We start from the raw sequence: 27,290 nt of genomic DNA on the forward strand, positions 1-27,290 counted from the left end.
GTGGGGGAGGTGGTACTGTTAACATACACAGGAAAAAAGAGTGGAGCCTCGTGAGGAGCAATGCTGGAATATTAATGAGCAAGGTGATCCCACCCACATGAGTGAGCCAGTAGGCCGCATTTATTCGAAAATGCAACATAACAGGCATTTTTTTGGGGTCTACCACTTCACTGTTTTGTTCCATAGCCCTCAGGATCTTTCAAGAAGTTTAAAATTACCGTCTCACTGCGTCCAAACTCAGCACGCTGCAAGAGGCCTCGCCATCAAGACATCATGGCACCGTGAATGCGTGACAGATAATGACATTAAATGACATTGAACATTTTTGCCAAGATTTTGTCTTTAAAAGGCTGTGGTTTTAAGCTTTTGATTAGTTTAATGCTTTTCAGTAATAAATTGCTTTCTCAAATTGCTCTACTTAAAACCGCCTGAAGATCCAACAGTCAATGTAAATTTTAAACTCGTCTTTAAATTTTCATCAGAACGGTTGAGATCTACTTCCTGCGGCCCTGACTTAAGCAGTGTGTTGTTTTCAGATTTGCATGCAGCTCGCCAGGTTTTGCACATAAAATATAATCAAACCAATCCAATTTAGGTTAAAGATGCTAACCTATCTGAACATAACATCAACAAATTAATGTAGTATTGAATACTATATCTCATAAAAACTCACTGCAGACCTGAGTCATGAATAGTGATCGTGCCAAGGAGGAACCAGACCTTGAAAAACCCTGTTGTGAAAGTGTCCTGTTTGGGAAACCTGGCCTTGTCTTTAAGTGGATGAGAAGAAAGTAGTATGCTGGTATTGTGTAGTAGAGATGTGGAATAACAAGCTGGAACTAATACATTTGAGGCACTCTAAAAAGGTACGTACCAAGCCGTTATTATGCCGCTGGTAAATATCAATATACGTAAGGCATGGAGGTTGTGTGGGTTCTATATGGAGTGACAGGTTGCAGGTGACTCAGTCTGACATGTTTTTGTAGGACTGTGCTTTTGGCCCTTAGTCACCGAAAGCCACACCACACACACACACACACACACACCATTAGTCATCTGAGAGGACACAGTTGGTGTTAACTATCAGTATCGCCGTACTTTATGCCTCACACAAGGTGGTCTAACTTTCACTACTTGTTGTCGCTGGTGATCTGTAGTGCTTCATGTGTTTGCTGTGTGTGTGTGTGGGCTGTGGACACTGACTTCTCAGAGCCGAGCAGATGTTCCCGCTCCCCCATGGCAGGGTTCACCGCCAGTTAAACCGCCCCTGTGATGCAGCGGGTCTTTTTTTTTTTTTTTTTTCCAGAACAGAATTTGATGCCTGATCATTTACTTCCCCCCTTCATGAAATCAGTGACACATTTTTATTTTCCAGAAATTCATATGTTTTTTTTTCCTTCCTCCAAGCTAAGTCTAATCTCACTATTGCATCCGTTTTTCTTCAGCCGCTGACTTGACAGCTTCTATCTTCTGGCTGTCATTCTTTTGCTTTTCTAACCATTTTCTTTTGTTTTCAAGCACTGTGAAAATTATGAAAAGCTGAAATCCAATTTGTCTCCTTTTGCCGGGTGCCTTTTATGCGGCCCATAAGCCAATTTCTAGATTGGAAGTTTCGTTCTGTAGTTTTGTCGCTCATTCGCCCACACACTCGTGTCAAATGTCCACCCTCTTTATGTGCAGCATCCCGGGCTCGGCGGTGTGCGCCTTTGACATGGAGCAGTTGGCGTCCGTGTTTGACGGCAGGTTCAAAGAGCAGAAATCACCAGAGTCCATTTGGACGCCTGTCCCCGATGAGTTCATCCCCAAGCCCAGGTGCACACAGCTGTACTTAATTATGTCAAGTCGTAGTATTCATGATAAAGTAAGATTTATATTTTTTACCCAACCTCAGCTGTTACATAATAAAATCCTCTCATCCTTCAGACCCGGAGGTTGCGCCATTCAGGGTTCCAGGTTCAATTCTTCTAATTCTTTCCCTGATGAGATGCTGAACTTTGTCAAGACTCATCCCCTGATGGATGAGGCCGTTCCGTCACTCGGGCAAAGACCATGGATCGTCAAGACCATGATCAGGTTAGACCAGAACCCTCTCTTTAGTTGTGTTGTTTCACTGAAACTATCAACAATGTATTAAAACCTGATGACTAAAAACCTGACAAAGGAGTCAAAGTTGAGGTGCACTCAAACCTATTTTTTTGCAGTGTTCAGTCACCGCAACATCTTAAAAAGATAACTGCACAAGGTTAGGTTTATGGAAAATAGTGGTAAATAAAACATGGCACTCAGAAAATATTCATGTCATTGATAAAAATTGTGATAAATGGAGGTTGATTTTAAGATATCATTGTTGTTTGTCTATATGTGCCCTGTGATTGGCTGGCGACCAGTCCAGGGTGTACCCCGGCGTTCAAGGTGCTTGTCGCATGATGGATAACCATTATTATTGTTTTTCCGAAGTTCCTTTACTTTGTCAATACTATCTGTGTAGTAGAATCATATTACCGGATGCAGGATGGCATTTCAGAGCCACTCAATGAAACCTTTTTTTTTTTTTTTTTGCAATATCCAGGATTACATCATCAATCAAGAAAACACCGTTATCAAAGATTTTTTTTGTACCATTACAATACCTCAATAATATAGCAATTACAACCATGGATTTATTTTATTTTTTTATTTCACCTACAATTAACAATTTGAAAATATACTTAGAAGATCCTTGTCAAGATCGGGTTTGTGAGCACTCTTCCTCACACTTCAGCAATGATTTTATTATATTATAATGTATCTTCTCAAGGGAGCACTCTGTAATAAAAAGTAAACTTGCATATGCTTTAGAGGAGTTAAGGTAAAGCTTCTATAGCAGTATAGATTTACTATCCATTGGAAATGAGTCAACACACAGCCATTATTGTCTAAATGGCTAGCAGCACAGTAACCAGATACAGCAATACAAAAGTAGCAAGATAAGTACCCACTCAAAAGTATAGTGGTTGTCTCACATGGTCTGGGCGAGCACAAGTGCTGCTGGGACTTGGGGAGCTGTGGTTTATTAAAGGTAAACATTTACTGTCCAATTCCACCTTTCAGTCTTCATACTGTCCCTTCAGAAGGTTTAAGATTAAAAAGAAATGGGTGTGTACTCACTTGTGTGAGACACCAAATGCGAGGTTTGTTTACTGGTTAGCAGGCTACTTCCTGGTTCATGGAGTGTGACAAAGAGATGGTTTGTACCTGAGTGAAGTTCATGAAGGTGGACTCAAACAATTAAGTGCATCTGCACAATTGTCCAGAGACGGGCGTAGGTAAATATATAGGTAGATGTGCTAATGGTGTCAAAATGTGCAGGTGGAAAAGCGCTATACAAGTGAAAGGCCATTTACCATACAGTCATCCCCATAATTATTGGGTTCTCACTCAGCCCATCGACCAAAAAAATATGTGTTGTCATTTTTGGTGTAATACTGCAATCCTGTAATATGTCAAAAACTTGGGCGTAAACTTTAAATATACAGCCGTGCGTTCTTTTATGGCGAAATTCTGATCTTGTGACATTTCCTTTACTTCAAGACTACTACTAATTGTTTAAATACTGCGGAGCTCATGAGTAAAGGAGGAAACGGTACTGCTTTCTTTGGCAGCAGCCAGTGATGAGCTATCAGTGCGTCTGAGCAACGTTTTCCTTTTTCCCCGTCCCTCTGGTGGACAGAGACAGCATTGCATCCATTTTCTATGTCGTTTGGCCTCAAATAAAATGGTTTTCTCAGACGAAATGCATTAAAGGAAAAGTTTCAAATAGCTGTTTTTTATTTTACATTTTTATTGGTAAAATTGGTTATTTTTACCTTAAGTTAAGTTGCTGTGTGATGAGTTTATGGTTCTTTGTAAGATGACAGAACCCTACAGACTGTTAGATTGAGTAATGACCTCCTGCAATTTCCAATGGGTTGACAAGCTTGTTGTGATTTTTTTTTCACACTTTGACACAGCTAAAAGCAACTCTGCGAGCATTACAACGTCTGGATAGGATACATTACAAGCATTGAACTCAAATTATTACTCTTCCTTTTATCTTCCTTAGAGGTGCAACACTGGATGTAGGTTTAAAAACAAGGTACGTAAAAAAAGCTTGTCACTAATAAAAAGTTATTGTACAATAAAAAAACACGGGCATGCTTATTGTTTATTGTCAGGTACCAGCTAAATAAGATTGTGGTGGATTCAGAGGCCGGGCCGCATAAGAACCGCACCGTCCTCTTCCTGGGCTCCAGCAGGGGGACCATCCTCAAGTTCCTCATCATGCCCAACCAGGACAACACAGTCAGCAGCAGCAACACCTTTTTGGAGGAACTGGAGGGCTTCAACCCGGAAAAGTAAGACGTTGCGTTACCCATGACACTGTGTTATACTATATGTATTTGTGTGTGTGTGTGTCTGTGATAACTGATTTAATCCGAGCCATTTTTCAGACGACAACCCTTTCAGTACCAGCCATTTTAGACACACATTTTTGACTGATCATTCAAGGCACTCAAAATATTGTGTTCTATGGCTATATCAACAAGGAATTTACAAGACCAATTTTTCATCCGAAAAAACGTTTGTTTCTACCTTTTTCTGTAATCAACAGTAGAACATAGGTTTCTGGAAAATATAAGTTTCTGACAAAAAAAAAAAAACGAAAAAAAAAAAAAACGAAAACCAGCTTTTCTGACAGCTCAAATATCTAATCAACTATACTACAAAATAAACAACAAACAAAATGACTTTATTTACAAATATAATTTGCTCTTAAAGTGACATCCGTTAGTGTACAGTTCTCTCATCACCTATTTTTGCCTCTTTCACAAAAATTGTAAAATTTGTATAATTAGTATGACTAGGTCTTTGGTATTGAATGATTTTTCTAATTATTTGGAGTGCATAACACACATATCACGTTTTATTAACAAGTGTATTGCACAACACAGCAGCAACAGAACCAATATTGTATTGGCGGTAAGGAGCAAACTGCTCAATCAGCATTGATAGCACTGATGAGTTTCATGACTCATGTCATGAGACATTAGTTTCACATCAACAGCTGAGCATTTTAAAGCACATGCAGAGGTAGATACTTGTGTTACTTCAAGAGCAGCTACTGCCTTCCTGCCTACATGTAATCTTTTTTGACTTGCCGCTAATCAGACACACTGGCGGTTATTTGTTTATGTGGAGCACACACTCTGTGTCCCTAGGCGTTAATTGGAACTTTATGGCATGTTGCATGAGCTGGTAAAAGAGTCTCTCTTTGTAGTGTTTAACTTGTTTAACTTTACAATTTCCAACAATATTGTAGTTGTTGCAGCCGATAATAACATCTTTTTAGTGGCCAGGTCATCCTATACACTGTAACCTCACTTAACATTTACAAGCAGGGTTAGCCTATAATTAAAGAGTGTAGCAATATTGCCTTTTTCCTCATGTTGGCCTGGGCAAATGAAGAAGATCCTCCTCCTCATGACTATTGGCCATGTTATTACCTTTAAATACCATAAAATACAAAAGTATATGAGAACACTTATGTGACATTATGCTGTTCTATTACCTCTCAGCATAATACACGTGTAAGCAGCTGCTCGTTTATTTGTCAGTGGACTCTTGGGTAATGTGTTTTTACTCCTTACTATTGCTCACCCTGAGGTCAAAGGTTTAACGGACATTACCTAATGCATATTTTTGTACTGTGTGTTTTATTGTTGCAGGTGTGCTGGAGACTTTCCCCAGGCCAGGCAGCTTTTGTCTTTGACTCTGGACCGGGCCAGCCACACTCTCATCCTCGCATTCCCCTCCTGCGTGGTCCGAATCCCAGTGGCCAGATGTCACCTCTACTCGCGCTGCATGAAGTGAGTCTATAGAATATTCTTTAAATCATAAGAAACAATGACGATCATCATTTTCAGGTTCAAACTGTCACCATCCTTGGCACAGGCCATGTTTTAAGTAGGGATGTTCCAATTGATCGGGCAGCAATCAATATCTGCCGGTTTCTGTGAAAAATGTGATCTGTGTTTGTCCTTTCAGAGACCCCCCAAAAAAACATTGCCATGCGGTGGCAATAACATAAGTCATATCATATTCATTTACAGCACAGCAACATGCAAATGAGTTCAAAATGTTCAATAAGGATGGTATGGATATTGGAGCAAAACATAACATCTTTCACTGATGGTAGAGTTGTGAAGAAAGGGTTGCTGCTGCTGCTGCAGAGATCTTACGCAAAGGTAAACAAAAAGAGGAATTGTGTGACAAATTTGGGCAAATCCCAACGTCGGCCACTTTTATTTAACGTAAAAATAAGCCTCTCGTGTTCATTCATTGTTTGTAATGCTAACTTTTGTATTACATATATGAGCAATTTGGTCCTGTTTTTTTAAAATGCATGTTAGGTGCCAAAATAATTGAATTTTGTTGTAGGGTGATGTGGAGGGTTTCATTACATTTCATGTTCATAGAAGCTAGTCTTATGTCATTTAAAGCAAAATAACCATCACTCCTTTGCTGTGAAAAAAATGGCATAAACTCAATTTTGATTGAAGACCCGTACCCTAGGACTTTTTAAAGCTGTGGTGGTGGGCTGTATGGCAGAGCGTACAAAATTTATTTTGACTTATTTATCCATGAACTTATTTACAACCAGCAGAACAGGGACATTGGAAACTGTTAATTTGGAGTTACTGAGATCACTTAAAGTGACTGTTTTACAAGCACTTGTCCAAAATGTCCAACTTCCTTTTGTTACTTGTCCAACAGTACTATGTGACTAGTACAATACTATTTCACACAAACCTACATTTAATTTGATGCCTAATACAAAGACACAGGAAATTAATTGTTCAGTAATATATTTTTAGTTCAAAATAATACAATTCACAAACAAATAACAATTTAAATATTTTTGTAATAGAAATATTTCCTGTATAAACAGCATAAATTCAGAGTCTGGGGTTATGATAGCACTGGTGTATCCAACTTGCAGCACTATTAAAGCTACTTAGACAAAAAGAAAGGAGAGCTCAGCTATTTGTGTTTTATGTGACTGCCAACATTTCAATTGTACTTTATTTACAAAGCACATCTTCAAGTGCAAAAGGAAGTTAAAGTAAAGGATATTCTTTTTTTGTTTGTTTTTTTTTTTACAAAAATAAATAAAAGGAGCACCTATGCAATATTAATTGTTTCCATTAACTATTTAAACAGCATTGGCAGACATGTGTATTCTAACTGAAGATTTAGGTGTGTATGAGGACTGTGCAGGTGTTAAAAGAAAAGAGTACGAATTCCCATGAAGCAGGAAATCAGTCCAAAAATTCATTTCATGCTTGGAAAAGGATAATGAAGCTAAAACACTCATCGGCTATAAACGCAAGTCTATTAGCATAATCCAACTTTTGGATGTACTTTTGTCATTTCTTTTGTTTCTTGTTTTTTTTTCCTCTGCAGGAACTGCATTGCCTCCAGGGACCCGTACTGTGGCTGGACCAGAGGAAGCACCTGTTCTTTCCTGCGACCAGGAACCAGGTAAAATGACTCCCCTACACCGCTCTGCGTCATTGGGGATTATTTTCTTTTCGGTCTTTGTCAATGTTTTCTGGTGTAGCACCTGCAAGTCCATTTCTCCTTTATCTGCTTTGGAGGAGGCCCGCGAGGAACATGTGTGTGCTGTCTAAGTGGCCTGTCACAGTTTATTATTGCTTCAAGATGTCTGCTGCTACTGCCGCACAATACCATCTTCTTTCACTTACCAGTGTGTGTGCTGCACTCCTCACTCACCTCCAGCGTTCAGATCTCATCTTCCTTAAAGTCTGGAAGCTCATTGAATTAGAGCTCCAAAAACACAGATGTAGAGCCAAGAAAACACACAACACCCAGCCTTTAAAGACCACCTCAGGTGTACGCTCTTACAGGCTTTGTGTCAGGCCTGATTTGATTTACCAAGGGCGCTCGAGTCACCAATTGATTCCGCATCGCGTTACCGTGGATTTTCTCTTGGCAGCGTGATGCAAAGCAATACCAGAAGAAGGCCTTGTCATAATATACAACATTAGATCACAACTTTTCAAGAAAAATGTCACATTTCAGCAAGCATTCTTATGACGGTATCTTTGTACGGGCAATACTGTAGAAAGGAAACATGGATATACTTTAGAGTAGTCAGTGTACAGTTAGCATAGCAGTTTACTATTACTATGTATTAGCAAGATGATGGTATCTTGGCTACAGTGAAGCATGGTGGTGGTCTGGTCATGGTCTGGGGCTGCATGAGTGCTGCCGGCACAGGGAGCTGCGGCTCCAAGTTTGTCTTCTTTCAGACCTAACCTTACTTGACCGCTGTTCTTAATAAACCAATAGTGTTTACACCATCGATATAATAAAGAATAGTGAATGGAATGCTTCACTACCATTTTATTTATCATCCATCCATTTTCTATACTGCTTATCCTCACTAGAGTCGCGGTTATGCTGGAGCCTATCCCAGCTGTCTTCGGGTGAGAGGTGGGGTACACCCTGGACTGGTCGCCAGCCAATCACAGGGCACATATAGACAAACAACCATTCACACTCACATTCATACCTATGGACCATTTGGAGTCACCAATTAACCTAGCATGTTTTTGGAATGTGGGAGGAAACCGGAGTACCGGGAAAAAACCCATGCATGCATGGGGAGAACATGCAAACTCCACACAGAGTAGCCTGAGCGGAGAATCGAACCCAGATGTCCCAGCTGTGTGGCCTGCGCTCACTTAAATTATTTTTTTTTAAATGTACCTTAAACAAGACAATTAAATTTTAGGATGTTTGTTGGCATAATCAATTTATATTTGAATAATTCAAGTAGAAAATTAAATTAAATATCCAGTTAATGAAAATGTCAATATCCGCAATGACAAATAAAATATGCTAAAACAATCATTACATTGACAAATATAATTATATTTATATATATGTTATAATAATTGTTGGATTTTTGTTTCTCTCTCCAGGCTGCCGTTTGAGCAAGATGTGGAGCAGGGAAACGTGGCTCACTTGGGCGACTGCGATGGTAAGTCATTTATTTGTATGCTGTTGTGCTCATGTGTGAGCCAGTATATTACCGGCTGTGGCATTGCTGATATGACACATCTACACTGCGTGCATTCCCGTGCATCATATCAAGGGCTTTGACTTTGTGGATTATTTTGAGTTGTTCGGTTCATTTCTATTGTGGAAGATGGCAGTTATCATTAATAATTGGTGGGGGGTGTCTTATTGTGTGATGTTTATGTATTTGCATCTTGTCCCATAAGCTGATGAAGCGATGAAATATCGATATTGTCGTTGTTGTGCCACCTGGCAAACACAGCAAAAGCCAGGAAGCGTCTGCTAGTCTCCATTTCGTACCAATCAAATGTGCAAATAAACACAGGGAAGCATCCCCCAGTGCATCCCCTCTTCTCCCCTCCTGAGAGTCAGCACCATGATCCGACACAAAGACGGGCTTCTCGTCTCATTTTGTCAGCTGGCAGCAGATTCCCAGTGTGTGTTTTAGCTGACTCTCTTCTTCTGGCTGTTTACTCCGTCCTTACTTGTATGCTCTCTTTGCTTTTGCTCTGCTCGCTTTTGTTCCATCAACTTGTGGCTAATTATCTTCTCCTCAGGCTCCACTTTTCCCCTTCATGTTAACTTTTTTCATCTGTCTTATGGAACTAGAAGTGGGTGCACCTAATATTAAGATGTGCACAGTGTTTTTTTTTTTTTGATACTCCCATGACACCCCCCTCTTTTCCTTCCCTTTCATCTGAGCGCTAATTCCAGCGTGTGCAAATTAATCCTTGCTTCTGAAAAGTTGCCCAAGTTCATGTGCCCTGCTCCCCGTGAAAAGAAAAGATAAATATTGCATAATCATCACACAAAATCCTGTTGGAGATCAGCACCCTGTTTGATGTTATACTCTCATCTCATCTCATCCTCAGGTCTTCAGATTGCTCTAAAAACTCCCAGGGGCCCTCCAAGGGATGGCCAATGCATAATATGTGTTCCACAGAGTACAGCAAACCACGTCTAATTACATACGGCACTTTATTAGACCATTTTGGAAAGTTACTACAAATAGGAACCTACAATCCTGCTCTTAATTCCAGCCAAATGGGAAAACCCTGGGGTGAAATATCTATCCACAATGGTGATATAATAAATGAGAAGTAGCATTAAAAATTGTCACATTTTTAATATTCATTATTTCATATTTATATTTTTTAAAGTATTTTCTTTTTATTTATTTATACTATGCAAAGTGAAGGCTCTCAATAATTGCGGGCAAAGTGAGCGCAAGTGCAATTATGACATGTACTGTACGTTGTTCACGCATTTAGTATGGGTAATATTTGGAGTCTTTCTGCTTATTTCTATTGTGCAAGGGGGTGCTAGTTATCATTAATAACTAGCAGGTGGAGTGATCGCTAATAATATGATAGGTCTATGCCTGCCTATGAGCGATGCTAACACAAGCTTTGGCTTCATTATTTCACGTTTTTCTATTGATTTATACTATGTAAGTTGGAGGTTATCATTGATAACTGGCAGGAGGAGCAATTGCATTAATTGTATGACATCTCGACAATGAGTGCATGTTCGTGAATGATCAAATATATTGTGGGCTTTGACTTTGGGTATTATTTTAAGTTGTTCTGATCTTTCTGTTATGTTAAGTTGTTAATTTGCCAGTTATCAATGGTAACTGGTGGGGGGACCACACAAGGCACACTTGACAGAAGTCAAGTTCATTTGACAGATGTGAGTGCTCTGATCTGATCCCAAGCACCGTACAATTCCCTGACCCCGGCAGACTTGGAATAGGTTGGCCTGGACAACCGTGCCACAAAAACGTGTCTTGTAATCCATGCAATAGTTCATACCCATCAATTATTAGTGATAACACCACCACCTTGCGTAATAGAAATGAATGGAAATATTTCAAATAATCCCCAGACACATGCTCACTCACCCATATAGTTAATGCAGTCTCTCCTCCAACCAGTTATTAATGATAACATTAACCTTGCCAGATAAAAATGAATTGAATTGAATGAATTGAAGTCAAAATAAGCCACAAAGTCAAGAAAATTGCAGTAATAGCGTGTTGTATAATGAAGGGATGACAAGCTTGACTGCTGTATGCGACTGTAAAAAGTTTGTGAACCACTGATTTAGAGCCTGAGTATCATACAGTGCATCAGAACAGCAGAAAACGTTACTGAAGTACTGCATGGCTTGCTACCTGACGTGCTGTTGGTCATATTGACTTTGACACACAATGACACAGTTGAACTCATCACATAGTTCAACGTCACACAGATGGAATTCGTAACCCTCCAGTGACTCGCTGCCCAATGTGCTGTGCACTCTGTTTGATGGACATGTCCATGGTCACTTTTGTGTGGATCCTGTCACCACAGATTGTTTTTTTTCTTGGCTGTTGTCAATGGCTTGGCGTGGCAGGAAGTCCAGCCATCAAACACTTAGACAACATTTTGTCTCGTCTTCATTATCTGATCGACTTTTGCTGCTGCCTTTTCATCATCTGTCTTTTTGATGTCTTTCTTTGACTTTCCGCCGCTTCCTGTTTTAGCTTTCAAAGGGTTTCTGGCTATAAGATGGATTCTTTCAGTCAAAGGATGACAATCACTATGACAAACAGTCACTGGCAATTTTTTTTACGAACTTCCAATTTAGCTCAGATTGGGAGCAGCAGGTTGTAACCCTTTCCTACATTTCCAACTATTTAACCTTAAGTATGTTTGTAAATGTTGTGCTCTACATTGTTCTCCAACAGTTGTAACACAGTTGACACAGTTGACATGAACACCTTTCTATTTTGGAGAAAGGAAACAAGTCATAAAAACAAAAACATTTAATGTACTTTGTAGTTGCTGAATGTTTGAAGGGGACCTATGATGCTTTTTCCACTTTTCTGACACTTTTCTATAAATGTAGTTAGAATGTTGTATCCCTTTGTTACACGATGCCAAAATTTCAGATAACGTGGTTTGCACATTTTTAAGTGAGCCCTGAAAGAAGTTTGGGATGGCACGAAACGCTCTGTTTCAGAAGGTGTTGCAAAACTGTTATTTTTTGATGACACAGAGGAGCGGGCTTCCTTACCCCGGGCTCACACTGAATCTGTCGCGGTTCAGTTGCGGCCGCCAGAACTATTCAGCAAGATTGTTGTAGGCTCACATTTACTCCGTCTCCGACTGCAGTATGGGACAACGAAAAGTCAGGGGGGTCTCCAGCCAGTAGATCATGAGCTGCCAGTAGCTCTCCAAAGACTTTATTCATTTATTATCAACTCCTATACCCACTAAAGTGGAGAGTGGAGATCGTTCGTAGTTAGTAAGCACTTTGGGCGTGTGACCAATCACAGCAGAGTGGGCGTGCCCGGAGGTGGGCCGTGGGTGGAATAAATTAAAACAGACCATTTTGGCGGATCCAAGGAAATACAGCTGCAAAATCTACAAAGTTTTCTGTGCGGGTTATTGTGTGTAGCTGCTCTATAGGAGACCACAACTCAATACAAAGGGTTGAAAAATTAACATAATTGGTCCCCTTTAAATATACAAGTAGTACTCACACAAAGGTCAATGGACAAATGCTATAATGGCCTCCTTAATGCCTTAAGTGCTGCAGGTGAAGAAAATAAATATTTTGCAGAAGTTTCTAAATAATGACACCTACTCTGCTTTTAATTAGCTGTGTTACTGTTTTCATACTGATGGTCCTAATTTAACCTTAAGCGTGTTTTTAATGGGCAGTGTTTTGTCATTAAAAAATATACTTCTTTGTTCATGACTATTGATTATTGTAGCCCATGGGAAATTAGCTGATGAGAATAGTCATCAATGGAACGCTTTGTTGTTTTTCAGGATCTGCTGCATTAATGCTACTCAAAGATCATCAATATGACAAGTGTGCTTTTCTGTTTTTAGCTCATTCACTGCCAAATACGTCCATTTCAAAAAGTAACTGCCAAAGTTGACTGCCAAAGACATCTATCAACGTCTTTTGGTTTTTTTCTCAGGAGCTCCATGTCAAAGTCTCATGCATCGTGTGTTTGAATTTCAGACTTGTAGGCAATGTATTTCTGGCCCAGGAGGGCGCAACAGTTCTGTTTTCCTCCGATCGGCAGCAATAGCTTGAATATGAAGAAGACAGAAGTTGCTGCAGAAGTTGTTATGGCGACGAAAACCGTCAGAGTTCAAGTTCAAGTTCAAAGGCAAAAATACAGGCAGTTTACACTGGAACAGAGTTTGTCTGGCTATGGATCTGTCGTGATCGCCAAGGATAGGGGTGACGTTGGTGACGCCGGTGTTGTTGTTGGTCCATTCCCGACCTTCTGTGGGTGCGGGTGGGTGTGTGAGTGTGAATGGATGTGGATTTGTTGTAATAAAGAGTGAAGCCATCAGATTCAAAAGGTAATAATAAACACACCCACACCCTGCCTCCCTTCACCCAAAATGAAATTGATCTTTTACATTTTTGGCGAGTTCTGTAAGATGAAAAAAAAAAACCCAGCATATCAGATGATGATATATGAAAAGAGAGGTACTGGTCTTCTTCACAGCTTCCTGTTTCATCCCTCCACTTTCTTTTCCCAGCGCATCCACATTCACCCTCATGACTCCACACGTCTGATCTCCACAACCCTTTCACCCTTCACATCCTCAAAGTTGCCCCTTTTCTTGTGATCTCTCGCTCATCCTTTTTGGCACTTTGCTTCGTGATGTGATTTACCAAGCCTCCACCCTCCACGTTCCTCTCTCCTCTGAGCGGAATCACCCTTGATATCAATTTAACTACCATAGGAGCAGATGAAAATCAATTCTCCTTCAAGCCCATGCTTCTTTTTTCTGGCCATGGAGGAAGGAGGAAGGGACGAGGCGGTTATCCTGGGCCTCTAAGGGAGGTCGTATCTATCTCCCTTTGAGCTTTCGTGACAAGGCGGAGCTGAAGTCATTCTAGTCTGGGCTGAAAAGGCATTAAAGAGACACAGTGCAGCTTTAGAGACAGTAAAGAACTTCAGTAAATGGCTTGATGAAAAGCTACAAAAACCAATGCTGGCATAATTTCCTACTTTGCAAAGAGAGGGTATACTGTAAAATGCAGTTTTAGGGGGTGGCTAGCTTTTTCACTCTTAGATGTCTGCTATTCCCAAGTTTTGGTCAGCATTTTTTCAATAGATTCAGTAGGCAGCCTGTCTTATAGAGGATCTTTCTACCGTGAGTAGAGTGCTTCTGCTTAAATTTGACTTTATTTGTGACCATCATGTTGCGACATATTGAGATATGGCAAAGCCTTATGATGCTAAGAGTCCACTGGGCCATTTGGTGCCAGTTCAAGGCAATGCAATTTGCTGTGGTGCCTAGTGGCATGCAGTGGCTCAAACTGCCTCCCAACTGGCTTGTGGTGGCCCGTAACGGCGGCAAAAATTGAGTTTGGTGGCAAGAATTTTTTTAAATGTTTAAAATCTTTATCACGCCGATTGCTTGATGCAAGTGAAACCAAATGTCGCAAACAATCCGCCTATTAGAATCCACTGGAATGTAATGGCGCGTGCCAAGTTGCGCCAATGATGCTAGGAGTCCACTGGACTCCAAGCATGATGACTTCATATACCAAAAAAGTAAGAAGTCTCCCTCAAAGTCTTAAAAAAATGTCCCTAATGGATTTTCTGGGTGTTTATTTAAAACAAAGATTGTATCCCCTCACACACACTTCAAAAAGACAAGACAAGCAGCGTTCGACTAAAATCCTCTTGATCAAAGCAAGGGGGGAAGCTCAGCTTTGTGGGAGGGACACTGGGATGAAAGAAATGAGGCCGGCAAAGTATCTTGCTCCAACTGTGTGTGTGTGTGTGTGTGTGGGGGGGGGGGGGGGGGGGGGGGGGTTTCTGTGTGTTACTGTGAACGCACCTTGAAAGGTTATAAGGAAACCAATAATAAAAATGTTATGAATACCTGTATGATAGTGTGCAGCATTATTATCTTTGTAAAGGCAGAATCTATTTTGGATCTCATTATGTTGTGCAGGTGTTGTTATATGAGCCTCGTTTGGGTTTTAAATTGCAGTTCTAAATGTGTGTGCGCGTGTGTGTGTGTGTTTGCCCCTCTATTAGCAGCCATTTCCTGGCAGTGGACAACCGTCCCGTTCCTGCCAAACCCTGACAAAATGTACTCTAATGATGTTTGAACTGACCGACTGACTCCAACTTCTGTTTTTCTGTTTGTCTGAGGCGTCTCTTTTTCTGCGTGTAACACAAAACTGCCCACGCCAGCAAGCGTAATGACTCCTATTGGACTCAGGCATGGACAGACGCTACGAGACGTCAAATCCGCTTAGGGCAGGTTGTCGCCAGGTGATGATTGGCCTGGTCATGACCCTTAGCTGACATACACATCAGTTGCGGCATAAACTTGCTAAATGAAGCCTTTAGCCGCCGCGCTTTCAATCTGCCACATGGAATTTTTACCGGTACCCGTCTGGCTCAGATGCTTGTGTGTCTTTTTGGAGGCGAATGAAGCATGTTGTGTTGTGTTAGCACAGACTTTTCATGGGCGATGAAAGCAGCCTGCAATTAGAAGCAAGAAGGTGGGTTATATTCTGGCTAAGCGTGTGTTGTTTTATGAGAAAAGGGGGGGATAATTATTCAAGTACACTACAATCACTACAATCATTACAATAATACATCATGACGATAATAGAAATAAAAATGGGAAATGGGAAATGGGAAATTCTCAACATTTTCAAAGTCTTGCACAAATCATATAACAACCTGCTCCCTGATAATTTACGTATTTTCAACAAGAGAGGAGGACAAAATGTAATTTAAAAAGTAGAAATGATGTAACAAACGGAGTACACACTTAAAGCATTGTACTACCATGTGCTGGTCTATTACACACACTGCTCTGGAAATGTGGAAGCTAGCCTCCCAAAGCGCTCACACATCATGCTGTACCCCTTCAGCGGCATTGACGCAGCTAAGTGTTACCACAGAACGCCTGCATGTGGAAATAATTAAGGACGCCATGAAAATATTTCTTGACGAAAGGCCACCTTGTTTTGACTGCTGCAACAGTGGGATGCAATCACTTGACTAATTCAGGAAGACCAAGTGAAGATGGGAGATTTCTTGTTTTGTTCTCATTTGGCTGCTAAGTTGCATGCAGCTTTTTTTTTCTTTTTTTTTTGCACAGGAAAGGGAAAATCTGTCGACAAATTTACGGTTGCGGTCTGATTCCACTTTTAATGACTGCGGTTTTTGGAGGCAAGCCTGACAGAGCAAGGGCCAATAAAGGCGACTGTGCTTTTATATTGATGTTGATGGGGGTCTCACATCCGCTCATGATGAATGTGTTGTTCTCAAAGGAGACGGACAGGAAACCAGGCAGGAGGGATAAAAATAGTCAGTTAATGTAACACGTAAGTCAACTCAGTTATTTTCTAAACATCTGGCATCTAACAATTGTGCTTCACCCATAGTCAATCATGGTGATGGGCAGCTGTGATTCATAGAGGGGAAACATTAATTCCTACATAATGAGTCTACCTCCCATTGTCCAAAGTCTAAACAGTTTTTGTCAGTGCTGCCCTAATCTTCATGGGCATGGAATTCACCAGAGATGTACAGGTTATTATTGGAATGCGACTCGTGCAACCCCAGACCATGATGCTACCACCACCACGTTTCACTTATGTTGCCTGCTGTTTAGATTCATGTTGTTGACTCATTTCAGTCGAAAGTGAATCTATTCTGCTATACAGCTGTACACTGACTACTCTATAAAGTATATCCAAGTTTCACTTCACTTCTATTGTAATACCCCTTGAGAAATACACTGTAGGAGTCACATATTGTATGGAGGAAAAACAATGCTTTAAACATTCACTGACTTTTCAAACTTGTGCACTTTTCTCTGCCTGAGGAACGAACAAGTCCATATTAGGAAAGGGGGAGAAAAGGAGGGGGGGAGCTGTGTGTTTAAAATCATCCACTCCTTCCTGCTGCCATGTAATCAGAAGCTTTGTTTGGCTTCCTCCATGAATAGTTTATTCTCTCAGCCTGTGCACGCGTGTTGCTGTCAAGAATGTTCCCAATTAATTTTGCGGATTCAATTATGAGTGGTGACTTTGTTTTCCTGCAAATCCAGTCGACCTGTGGTGAAAAGCAGATTAAGGAGGCCAAATCTGTGCCTCTATCCTGTCCAAACAATGCAACAGTATGCACAAGGCAGCCAAAGAAATAAGTCACACACTCTTAATTTTAATTATGGCAAAAATGTCTTTATATTAAGGGTGCTAGTGCCTCTTGGCTCCAAATTACACTTTTTGTGGCCCCAAAAATATAACAACAGCACCATCAGCTAGTATATGTTACCAGTAGTGGTTTCAGAGAACAGATTGGACAAAAAATGTGTATATTCGCACAATTTCAAGTTAAACTGAATGAGACTATCATTCAGCTGTGGAGTTAATGGCTTTTAAACTAAGTACTGGAGTGAAATCTAGGTGTCAGTAAGGAGTCCATACATGCGTGTGTGTGTAGAGTAGTAATATAGGCAAACATGCCACAGGCTATAAAAGAGTCTGCCAGAAGGTTCATCTCTTCATCCACCAAATCGATGGTCTTAATCCTTCTACCAGGCCAGATCCATATATCACATCACGCCTACCATCTGAAAATACATGACAATTTTTATGTTAACACCCCCAACACTGGAGTGTTGGGTTAGTTCCCAGTAGACATATCGGAAGGTAAAACTGAATGATTAAACCATCAGGCCGCCTGTCGGGATTGGACGCCATCTGTGTAGATGATTGAGACAGGCCTTTACCCCTCCACGCACCCTACGCTCGCAGCAGCAGTGCACCTGTAGTGGCAATTCACAGACACCCCTCCCCCCACCTTAATGAAATGTCTCCGCCATGATGACGGGCCAAGCCACCCGTCAGGTGGAGGGGAGGCCTGGGCCACATCCCCAGGAGGAACGATCGCAGGCGGATGAGACAGCGTGAATCGATCAATATGGAGGCACCAGACGGTGAAAGAAGGGACGGGCCTTATCCGACAACAAAAAGTGAGAAATTGTAAAGGGTGAGAAGTGAAAATGGAGGGAGCGGCCGTCGATAAGTGATAAGAGAGAGAGTGCAGCTTTACTCATGTGCTGTGGAAAAATAGGAAAGTTTGCTTCATGCAGAAGAGAGGTGTTTTCCATCTGCTGAATTGATTTGGTTTGGAAGCGCTGACACACAATGTTGCGAGTTACGCCATTACAGTAACTCACAATTAAAGGCATCACTAATTACATAATCATCTAATAATGAGTCAACATAGCTGGCAACACAAGTGAGTCGCAAGATAATTGTCTGGTCATGGTCTGGGGCTGCACGAGTGCTGTCGCTACTGGAGCAGCTATGTTTCATGAACTTTCTGAAGGAAGAGCATGATCTAATCTAAACACACCTCCAAGGGGACGAGTGTCTCCTCCATATCTGAACCCAATTGAGCACTGGAGCAAGGTGGAGGAGTGTAAGGAGTTCAAAATCCACCAGGAGGAGTAGGAGAGGATTTCAGCAACAACTGGTGCAGCGCTGGTGAATTCTTTTGCACAAGAGGATTAAGGCAGTGCCAGATAACAATATTATTTATATTTACTGTGAGTTATACTCACTTGTGTTACTGCTATCTAGACCATAATGGTTTGGTGTTGACTTATTTTGAGTGGATAGTCCCTCTATGCTGCTTTACAGGCTGTACAGTGACTACTTTAAAGTGTAGTTACATTTAATACATAATACATTTTCTGTTTTTGTTGATGTAATCCAAAGGAAAAACGATTGTTAGATTGTTGTGGCATAAACCTTAAAAATGAGGCTTGCTCAAGGGTAAGTTTGGGAAGAAAATTATGCATTGGTTCATGAGGGTAGTAATTATTCAGCATATTTTTTCGGTGGTGATTTTTATGGACTTTTAATTGCAAACATGTGGTTGGTGCGCATAAATGTTTTAACAGTTCAATCACTCGGTCAGCAAATCAGCCACGTCCGACTGGCCCTGTGCGGCGGAGGTCGGTTTTATTTTCATTCTATATACACACTTTCTCTCGGCGTGATCCAGAACACTCTGAAAAAGGCTGTCAGGGAGAGGCCATAAAGATTTTACAGCCATCCTGAGGGTAAACAGGCTTTACGAGGTTGAGGAAGTTTTAGTCCAAGTAAGGAGAATTACTGCATTGATACTTTTTAACTAGTTGTCTTCCTTATCCAGCCACAGTAGTTAGTAGTGGTAACAAGTAACAAGACACAAATAGTCCATAGTCTCTCATGGGACAGTAAGGAAAAGAGAAAAACACCCAAAAATTATTGAACCATGGGCATAGCAAGTGCACACAGTCACACAGTATGCTTTTTTTTTTTTTATCAGGGTGCACATGCGTTTCCACGTGCATGTGTGTAAACACATTAACATGCAGAGGAACCAGGGGTTCTGGTGGGGATGAAAAGCTCCTCAGATCAGTGGCGGTACGCTGACACCGTCATAACCCATCAAGCTGAGAAGTGTGTGACATCGCACCTCCTCTGGGAAGCTTCCAAGCCTCCTTTGGTGTGGTTTTGATGTCCACATATGTCTCTTGAAACATGAAACACAATCCTCACGGTGCGTAAAAGTTGCTGTTTTTCAGCTTTTTAATGAAGAGGGCTTTTTTTTTAAACTGCAGTCAGCTACAAACAGTTCCCAAAGTATAACATTAAAATTGCAAATATATCCAGACAAGCAGCACTTTTCTTTTGCAATTCCCTTAGATGTGTCCTACTAAGGCTGATCATGCTGAAATGGCATGCAAGCAACAATTGAGGGTCATAATGCTAATGCTAATGTGTCACAGCATATTGTAGCAATCAGCAGAAGCCATGTAAATATAGCATGTGCGGAATAAGAACATCTTGATTGCACGTTTTATGAAGTACTATACGATCATTTTTGTATGACTGCTTGTGTGGCCTTCGTCTAATCTTTGATCTTCTTGCGGAAAAGGCCCAATATTTTGGGAACAATAAGTGATTTTGCCTGGAAAAAATAACGACACGCTTATCCTGAATTCACCAGACATTTTGTTTTCGATTAAGTTTGAATATGTGGAGAGACGGTGATTCAGTTCTATGTTGTTTAAACATTTGTAATAACAACTCCAAGCTGCAATACTATGTTGCATTTAAATGCATTTAAAAGCAATACATGTAAATATAACATGCAAATATACCTCTTAGTGGCTATAAGAAGCATAGACACAATCTAATTGATGTTCTACTGCTTTGGTCATCATTGCTTATCATATACAGTAATATCATTGCTTGTGTGGTCTTTTAATACAGTAGATCCTCGTTTTTCACAGGGATTACATACCAGGACTACCAGTGGATGGCGAAAATCCGTAAGGAATTGAGACGCCCATAAAAATTTCTATTTTTGACTCTCAGCTCACTCTACCACCAAACCCTCCTCCTACTAGCTTGACATTATATATTATTACACTTTTAGATTCAGTCTAAAAGCTCAGTGCATTGTCAGTCTAATTGCATCTCATAGAGGCCTACACAATACACAGACACACACACACAATCAGAGTTGCACAAAACACAAGCTTAACTCTTCCCTTCTACATAAAACTTTAACTTTCCAGAGAGCAAAGGCTATATAGATTCTGTGTACTTTCTTTCTGGGCTCTTTTTCGATCTTCCTCATTGGTGAGAGTCCAGCACTCTAACCAGATATATTGCTCTAATGTTTTGATACAATATGAAAACGTTTTAGATAGTGTGATCATTTTGATAACAATGCAGTACATAGAACCTGGAAGAAAGGCAAAAAGGAACATATAGAGCAGAGGTAGGGAACCTATGGCTCGGGAGCCAGGTAGGGCTCTTTTGATGACTGTATCTGGCTCTCAAGCATTTCTTACCACAATAAAAATGCATTTTTGCTAACATTTTAAAGTAAACCATCACAGAAATGACTGTTAAAAATAATATTCAAAATCAACAACTTTCTTATGCATTTTAATTCGTCCATCTATATTCTGCTGCAATACGGCCAACCATATCTATCTTTCCTGATGATATTTTCCAGGTCAAACACCAAAACTTGATTATTACTGGGTAATGCTGTAGTCTACCTCGGTCATTGAGATGTCAAAAAAACATGTAAATGTAAACTTTCCTCCTTTAGTCAAATAGCTAAAGCTGCAGAACCAAGCCTTCTGGTGAAGATGGCCAAAAGAATGAAATACGTGTACTGAATACGGTTCAAAACTATGCAGCAGCAGAAGTTGCATTAATGGCAGCAAGTATTTGATTTATTATTAGACACTGCGCTGCTCACGAAAGTATGCTGGCCACACCCCATTGGCGTGGGGTAGTGTGCCTGGTCTACATAATTAGATTCCATTATATCTAAAACTGTTGGTCTTACATAAAAATGCACACATTTATTGCATTCAAAATGTATATGGCTCTCACAGATACACATTTTAAAATATCTGGCCTTCATGGCTCTCTTAGCCAAAAAGGTTCCCGACCCCTGATATAGAGTCTCCGATTTTGGATCAGCATGTGCATGTTAAAGTGTTGTGATTATTAGATTAGACTCTCTATTCAATATACTTCAAACACTTATTAAATGGCTTTTAAAATACAAAATGTATAGGTACTCACCATTCATAAATAGTAATGTAAGATCATCCATGAAATAATGGAGTTGGAGTCACAGTGTTGAATAAAAAGTTTCAATTCTCTTTTCTCACAGAAACTATGATCAGTTCAAGGACTGCTGAACAAAGAGGGAAATATCATCGCTTGACGAAAAAACATTATCCAATCTAACAGTGGTATATGGATGCTATACATTTTACCTGTATTATCAACCATCCATCCACTTTCTATACCTTATCCTCACGAGGGTCGCAGGCATGCTGGAGCCTATCCCAGCTATCTTCGGGCGATTGACTGGTTTTTGGAATGTGGGAGGAAATCGTAGTACCCAGAGAAAACCTACACATGCACGGAGAGAACATGCAAACTCCACACAGAGATGCCCGAGGGTGGAATCAAACTCGGGTCTCCTAGCACGCTAACCACTCGTGCAGCCCTGTACTATCATGTATTTATAAATTACTTGGGGTGAATGAGGGGTTTCTGTATTTGATCTGAATGCTGTTTGCACATCCATAGCATATTTTAGAAGTCCACCAGTGGCCATCCAAATACGGGTATGCCCTCTAAACAGCATAGGCACAGTCCAATCGGATGCATAGCAAGTGCTTTGAAGCTCTGAGGTTCTGACCTCCGTACAGGAAAAAAAACCCTCTATTTCACAACTGACTTGTTTTTGAGGCTCAGAAAAAATCCTGAACAAAACCCACATTTTGTTTTTTTAATGAGGGTCCGCTGATGTATCAACACTGCTATTACAGTTTCATTTTATAAAGGAGGAAGGAGGAAAAATATCTTTGGCTTGTTTTTCAGCAATCAGCTCCTTCCAGGTTGAGCATTGGCTTGCTTTAGAAATGATGGAGTCGTACTTGCCAAGTTAATTCCCTGTGTCCTGTGTGCTTGTCAGTACTGTTGTTGAAATATTCATTTCGGGATCACAGGTGTCTGCATTCAGAGCACACGGTGAATCTTCAACTGCACACCTGATGAATCTTTTATCTGCTGAGGTGTCCACATTTCCCTGCTCTGTATTAATAATAGGGGTGGACATCACCGAATAATACAATACAATCTGATATCATCCTGATATGTTGGCAACAATGGCAACGGTATCACAATAAGGTGCAATAATTGAAATGTTGGAGAGGAGAGCACATATGATGCATCAAAGCGTATACAGTATGGAACTTAAAATAACAAGAAAGTGTTATTTCATTTATTTGTTACCACAAAAGACACAAATATATGTACGGATAGTGACATGCAAGGTTATAGTGTGGCTATAGATTGCTGGATTGATTTTGTCATTGGCGCCTCTTCCAATGCCCCAATGCAAGTGGACTGCAACAGCAAAAAGTGAACATCAATTTCAGCTCCCACATCTTTATTTAGATACTCATCGAAATGTACTCTGTTCTCACTCGGTATATATGTTGGCAGATTATGTTGATTATTTAAAAAAAGTGCCAATCCAGGGCTCTACATTAAAAACCAAAATGACTTGCCCATAGGGAATCCTTAAGGTGAGAACTACTTGCCCGAACTTGCCCCATGTAAAATGAAAAGACTGCCATAATGATATCATGTAATTTTTTGTGGCATCACATGAGAATCTCAAATAAATAAAATAATGAAATAAATAATACTTTACACATGGTAGTCGTAGTAAGCAGTGATATTTATAAGTTGTGCACCACAATGAAACATTATTGAATAGACACATTTGTGTACTAGTAAAGTGTTTTTAATCCAGAAAAAAATGCTCAATGGTCAAACAATAATTTGTGAAGCAAAGGTGAGAAAAATCCACAGAGAAATGGAAGCGCTAGTGTCACGCCCTGTGTGGGTTCGCACGTGACAGTTTATGTTTGAGTTTCCGGCCTAGGTTTTGGTGTCCGTTTTGTACTCTTATTTTGTATTTAACTTCCTGTTTTGCCCTGTCGTCCTTGGTTGCCTTAATCACCCACACCTGTCCCTAATTTGTGTTTGTATTTAGTTCAGGTGTGTGCATCTCCCCTTTGTGGGATTATTGTTTGTTTGTCCTGCTGCTACCTGAGTTGCCTTTTTCTGCTGCTGCTTTTACAGCTAGAATAAATATTATTTACCTGCTATTTGGTCCTGCTCTCTGCATCCTGGGGTCGCACCGCAACACAGACATGCCGCGTCGTGACAGAATAATCCCACCAAGTGACGACGACCTCGCGGAGAGCGATTTTTGGACCTGGCAGCGTTTGAAGGCCATGGAGGACGAGGAAATGGCGATACCGCTATGGGAGATGGAGGACTTGGTGTGCGGTCCGGACGACACGTTCGTCGCTACGGCGTGGTTGTATCCCGGACCCATCGATGACGCTCCACGCAAGCCGCGGCGCCACAGAGCGACGCCTAGTTCGCCTTCCCCTCCACGCCAAGTCGAGGTGCACCCGCCCTCATGCCCTGCCGGCTTCGACGAACCCGATGACGATCCCGCGGAGCTCGACGAATGGACCCGGCAGTTCTTCGAGGCGATGGAGCAGGAATGTGCAAGGTACACGCCGGAGGAACTGGATACCATGGTGTGGGGGCCGGACGGCACCCTAGTGCCCATGGCGTCGGTGTTCCCAGTACCCGCTGCACACCCTCCGACGCGGCGGCGTCGCCGACGCACGGCACGTCGCCAAGAGGTGTGTCCGCCCTCTTCCGCCTCGCCATGTCACGCCACGGCACAGCTCAACCCTCTCGCTGTTGCCGAATCCCAGCCCGTCGTGCATTCCCCGACGGCTCCCGCGCCAAGTGGCGAGGCGCCCCGGCTTCCTCCAGTGCCAAAGCCACGCAGCCCCAGGTGTTTCCAAGACCCGGCTCCCGTGCCAAGCTGCGTGGCCTCACAGATTCCTCCAGTTCCCAAGCCACGCAGCCCCAGGGGTTTCCAAGACCCGGCTCCTGTGCCAAGCTGCGTGGCCTCTCAGATTCCTCCAGTTCCCAAGCCACGCAGCCCCTGGGGTTGCCAAGACCCGGCTCCCGTGCCAAGCTGCGTGGCCTCACAGATTCCTCCAGTTCCCAAGCCACGCAGCCCCAGGGGTTTCCAAGACCCGGCTCCCGTGCCAAGCTGCGTGGCCTCTCAGATTCCTCCAGTTCCCAAGCCACGCAGCCCCAGGGGTTTCCAAGACCCGGCTCCCGTGCCAAGCTGCGTGGCCTCACAGATTCCTCCAGTTCCCAAGCCACGCAGCCCCAGGTGTTCCCAAGACCCGGCTCCCGTGCCAAGCTGCGTGGCCTCACAGATTCCTCCAGTGCCCAAGCCGCGCAGCCCCTGGGGTTCCCAAGACCAGGCTCCCGTGCCAAGCTGCGTGGTGTCTCGGATTCCGCCTGTGCCCAAGCCGCGCAGCCCGAGGGGTTCTCAAGACCCGGCTCCCATGCCAAGCTGCGCGGCGTCCCTGATCCCGCCCGTGCCCAAGCCACGCAGCTTCAAGCCCAAACAAGTGGCTGTGGCCGGGACCGCTGACCTGGAGGAGCCAGTGACCCTCCTCCAAGCCTCCCTCCTCCCTACCCTGGTTTCGGCTCCCTCGGATGACGGCGTCTGGGATCCGCCTTCGAGAGGGGGGGCTAGTACCACCTGCTGGGCTATGCTGGAAGCACAGCCCAGCCCGCCTATGGAGAGGGGGGATGGAACCACCTGCAGGGGGAGTGAGGAGGCACAGCCCACTTCACCTGCAAGACGAGGAGCAGGGCTTGCTGGAGCAGATGATGAGGCTCTGGCTTGGACGCCTGCTGCTTCGCCGTCTCTGCGTCAGGGCCGGACGCCTGCTTCTTCGCCGTCTCCGCGTCAGGGCCGGACGCCTGCTTCTTCGCCGTCTCCGCGTCAGGGCCGGACGCCTGCTTCTTCGCCGTCTCCGCGTCAGGGCCGGACGCCTGCTTCTTCGCCGTCTCCGCGTCAGGGCCGGACGCCTGCTTCTTCGCCGTCGCACCCAGGGCGCCCCCCTGAGGACGCCTACCTTGCGCTTGGTCGAGGGCGCCCCCCGGAGGGTGTTTACCGACCTAACCCTTCCCTCCATCACGTGGAGTCTTGCTGGCTCCGCCGGGCCTGCCGCCCCGGCCGGCCCCCTGAAGGGTCCCGTCGGCGACCCACCTCCGGTCCCCCCACCACCCTTCCCTCTGAACTGTTTCGGACGTCTGGGATCCGTCCTTGAGGGGGGTGTACTGTCACGCCCTGTGTGGGTTCGCACGTGACAGTTTATGTTTGAGTTTCCGGCCTAGGTTTTGGTGTCCGTTTTGTACTCTTATTTTGTATTTAACTTCCTGTTTTGCCCTGTCGTCCTTGGTTGCCTTAATCACCCACACCTGTCCCTAATTTGTGTTTGTATTTAGTTCAGGTGTGTGCATCTCCCCTTTGTGGGATTATTGTTTGTTTGTCCTGCTGCTACCTGAGTTGCCTTTTTCTGCTGCTGCTTTTACAGCTAGAATAAATATTATTTACCTGCTATTTGGTCCTGCTCTCTGCATCCTGGGGTCGCACCGCAACACAGACATGCCGCGTCGTGACAGCTAGATTTTGTAGCTTGTGCAAAATCAGCACTTGGTATTGGATCTAATGGGTGGTGTTTCATTGTGACCACTTCAAATTGTCACAGCAATGTGATTCACTCACCTGTGTCATCATTTGATTTGCTGCCGCTAATAAAAATACTTGTTTAGGAGGCACTGCTTCATCACTTTTTGCTGTTTCCTTCAGTATTAGACGACGTTGGCAGCGCCGCCATGACGGATGTTTTCGTAGTCAAACGATCGCTGATTGGTTGATCGCGAACAACGGGTGTGGGTAAAACGCGGACTGTGGATTACGGACCGCGGTCTAAATAGACGATTCTGATTGGTCCATTTCAAGATTTGCAAGGATTGCTTTGCAAATTACCACCGGAATTACGCAGTCCGTGTTTTACCAACACCCAACAAGAACCGCTTTAAAAAAAACTCTTGGCAGTACGGCATTCCAAAGTACACTTGCCCGACGGGAATATCACTGATTGGATTTACTTGCCCCAATTTTGTTTTAACTTGCCCCGGGCCATCGGTACATCGTTATTGTCGAGCCCTGCAATCAAAGTGAATTGGATTCCTTTTTAATCACTGGAACATTTTTGTACGTAGAACATACAATAACTGTTCACAACCTTATAAATATGTTTTTTTAACAACAGCAGAGCCCTCTAGACAATGAAATAACACCCCGAGTGTCACCTTTATGTTCGCAATACCAATATACCCAATATGGTCGACAAAATACGAATGAATAAACCATTTAAGACATATGACTCATACTCGCGTGTGTCACTATAAATGTGTTCCCTACGAGACCTGAAAGAAAGGCAGGCAGGAAGTGGTGTCGAGGGTCCAGATGTGAGTTTTAGCTTAGCATGGGTAACGGCCACAAAAGTAGCCAGTGTTTTTATTAAGGATTATTGTACTTGTGAGAAAATTCAAACCTGCAATAAAAGCCTTTTGTTTAGGCAAAATCTGATGCTTGTGTGTCT

At 42.6% G+C, this 27,290-nt stretch overlaps 1 protein-coding gene across 11 annotated transcripts in view; it reads left to right on the forward strand.

Annotated features, from left to right (window-relative positions):
- Positions 1 to 27,290, forward strand: part of sema6bb (sema domain, transmembrane domain (TM), and cytoplasmic domain, (semaphorin) 6Bb) — a 151,470-nt gene that overhangs the window by 113,279 nt on the left and 10,901 nt on the right. For 10 of the 11 annotated variants that reach the window (XM_058074295.1, XM_058074287.1, XM_058074293.1 and 7 more), the window contains 7 exons: positions 1,681 to 1,812; positions 1,924 to 2,073; positions 4,082 to 4,114; positions 4,194 to 4,373; positions 5,745 to 5,885; positions 7,483 to 7,560; positions 9,027 to 9,085. In XM_058074295.1, the coding sequence (XP_057930278.1) occupies positions 1,681 to 1,812; positions 1,924 to 2,073; positions 4,082 to 4,114; positions 4,194 to 4,373; positions 5,745 to 5,885; positions 7,483 to 7,560; positions 9,027 to 9,085 (773 nt within the window). The remainder of the gene's footprint in view (positions 1 to 1,680; positions 1,813 to 1,923; positions 2,074 to 4,081; positions 4,115 to 4,193; positions 4,374 to 5,744; positions 5,886 to 7,482; positions 7,561 to 9,026; positions 9,086 to 27,290) is intronic. The other variant, XM_058074288.1, reaches the window with a different exon arrangement.

Source organism: Doryrhamphus excisus, chromosome 5 (assembly GCF_030265055.1).
Source record: "Doryrhamphus excisus isolate RoL2022-K1 chromosome 5, RoL_Dexc_1.0, whole genome shotgun sequence".
NCBI classification, from domain to species: domain Eukaryota; kingdom Metazoa; phylum Chordata; class Actinopteri; order Syngnathiformes; family Syngnathidae; genus Doryrhamphus; species Doryrhamphus excisus.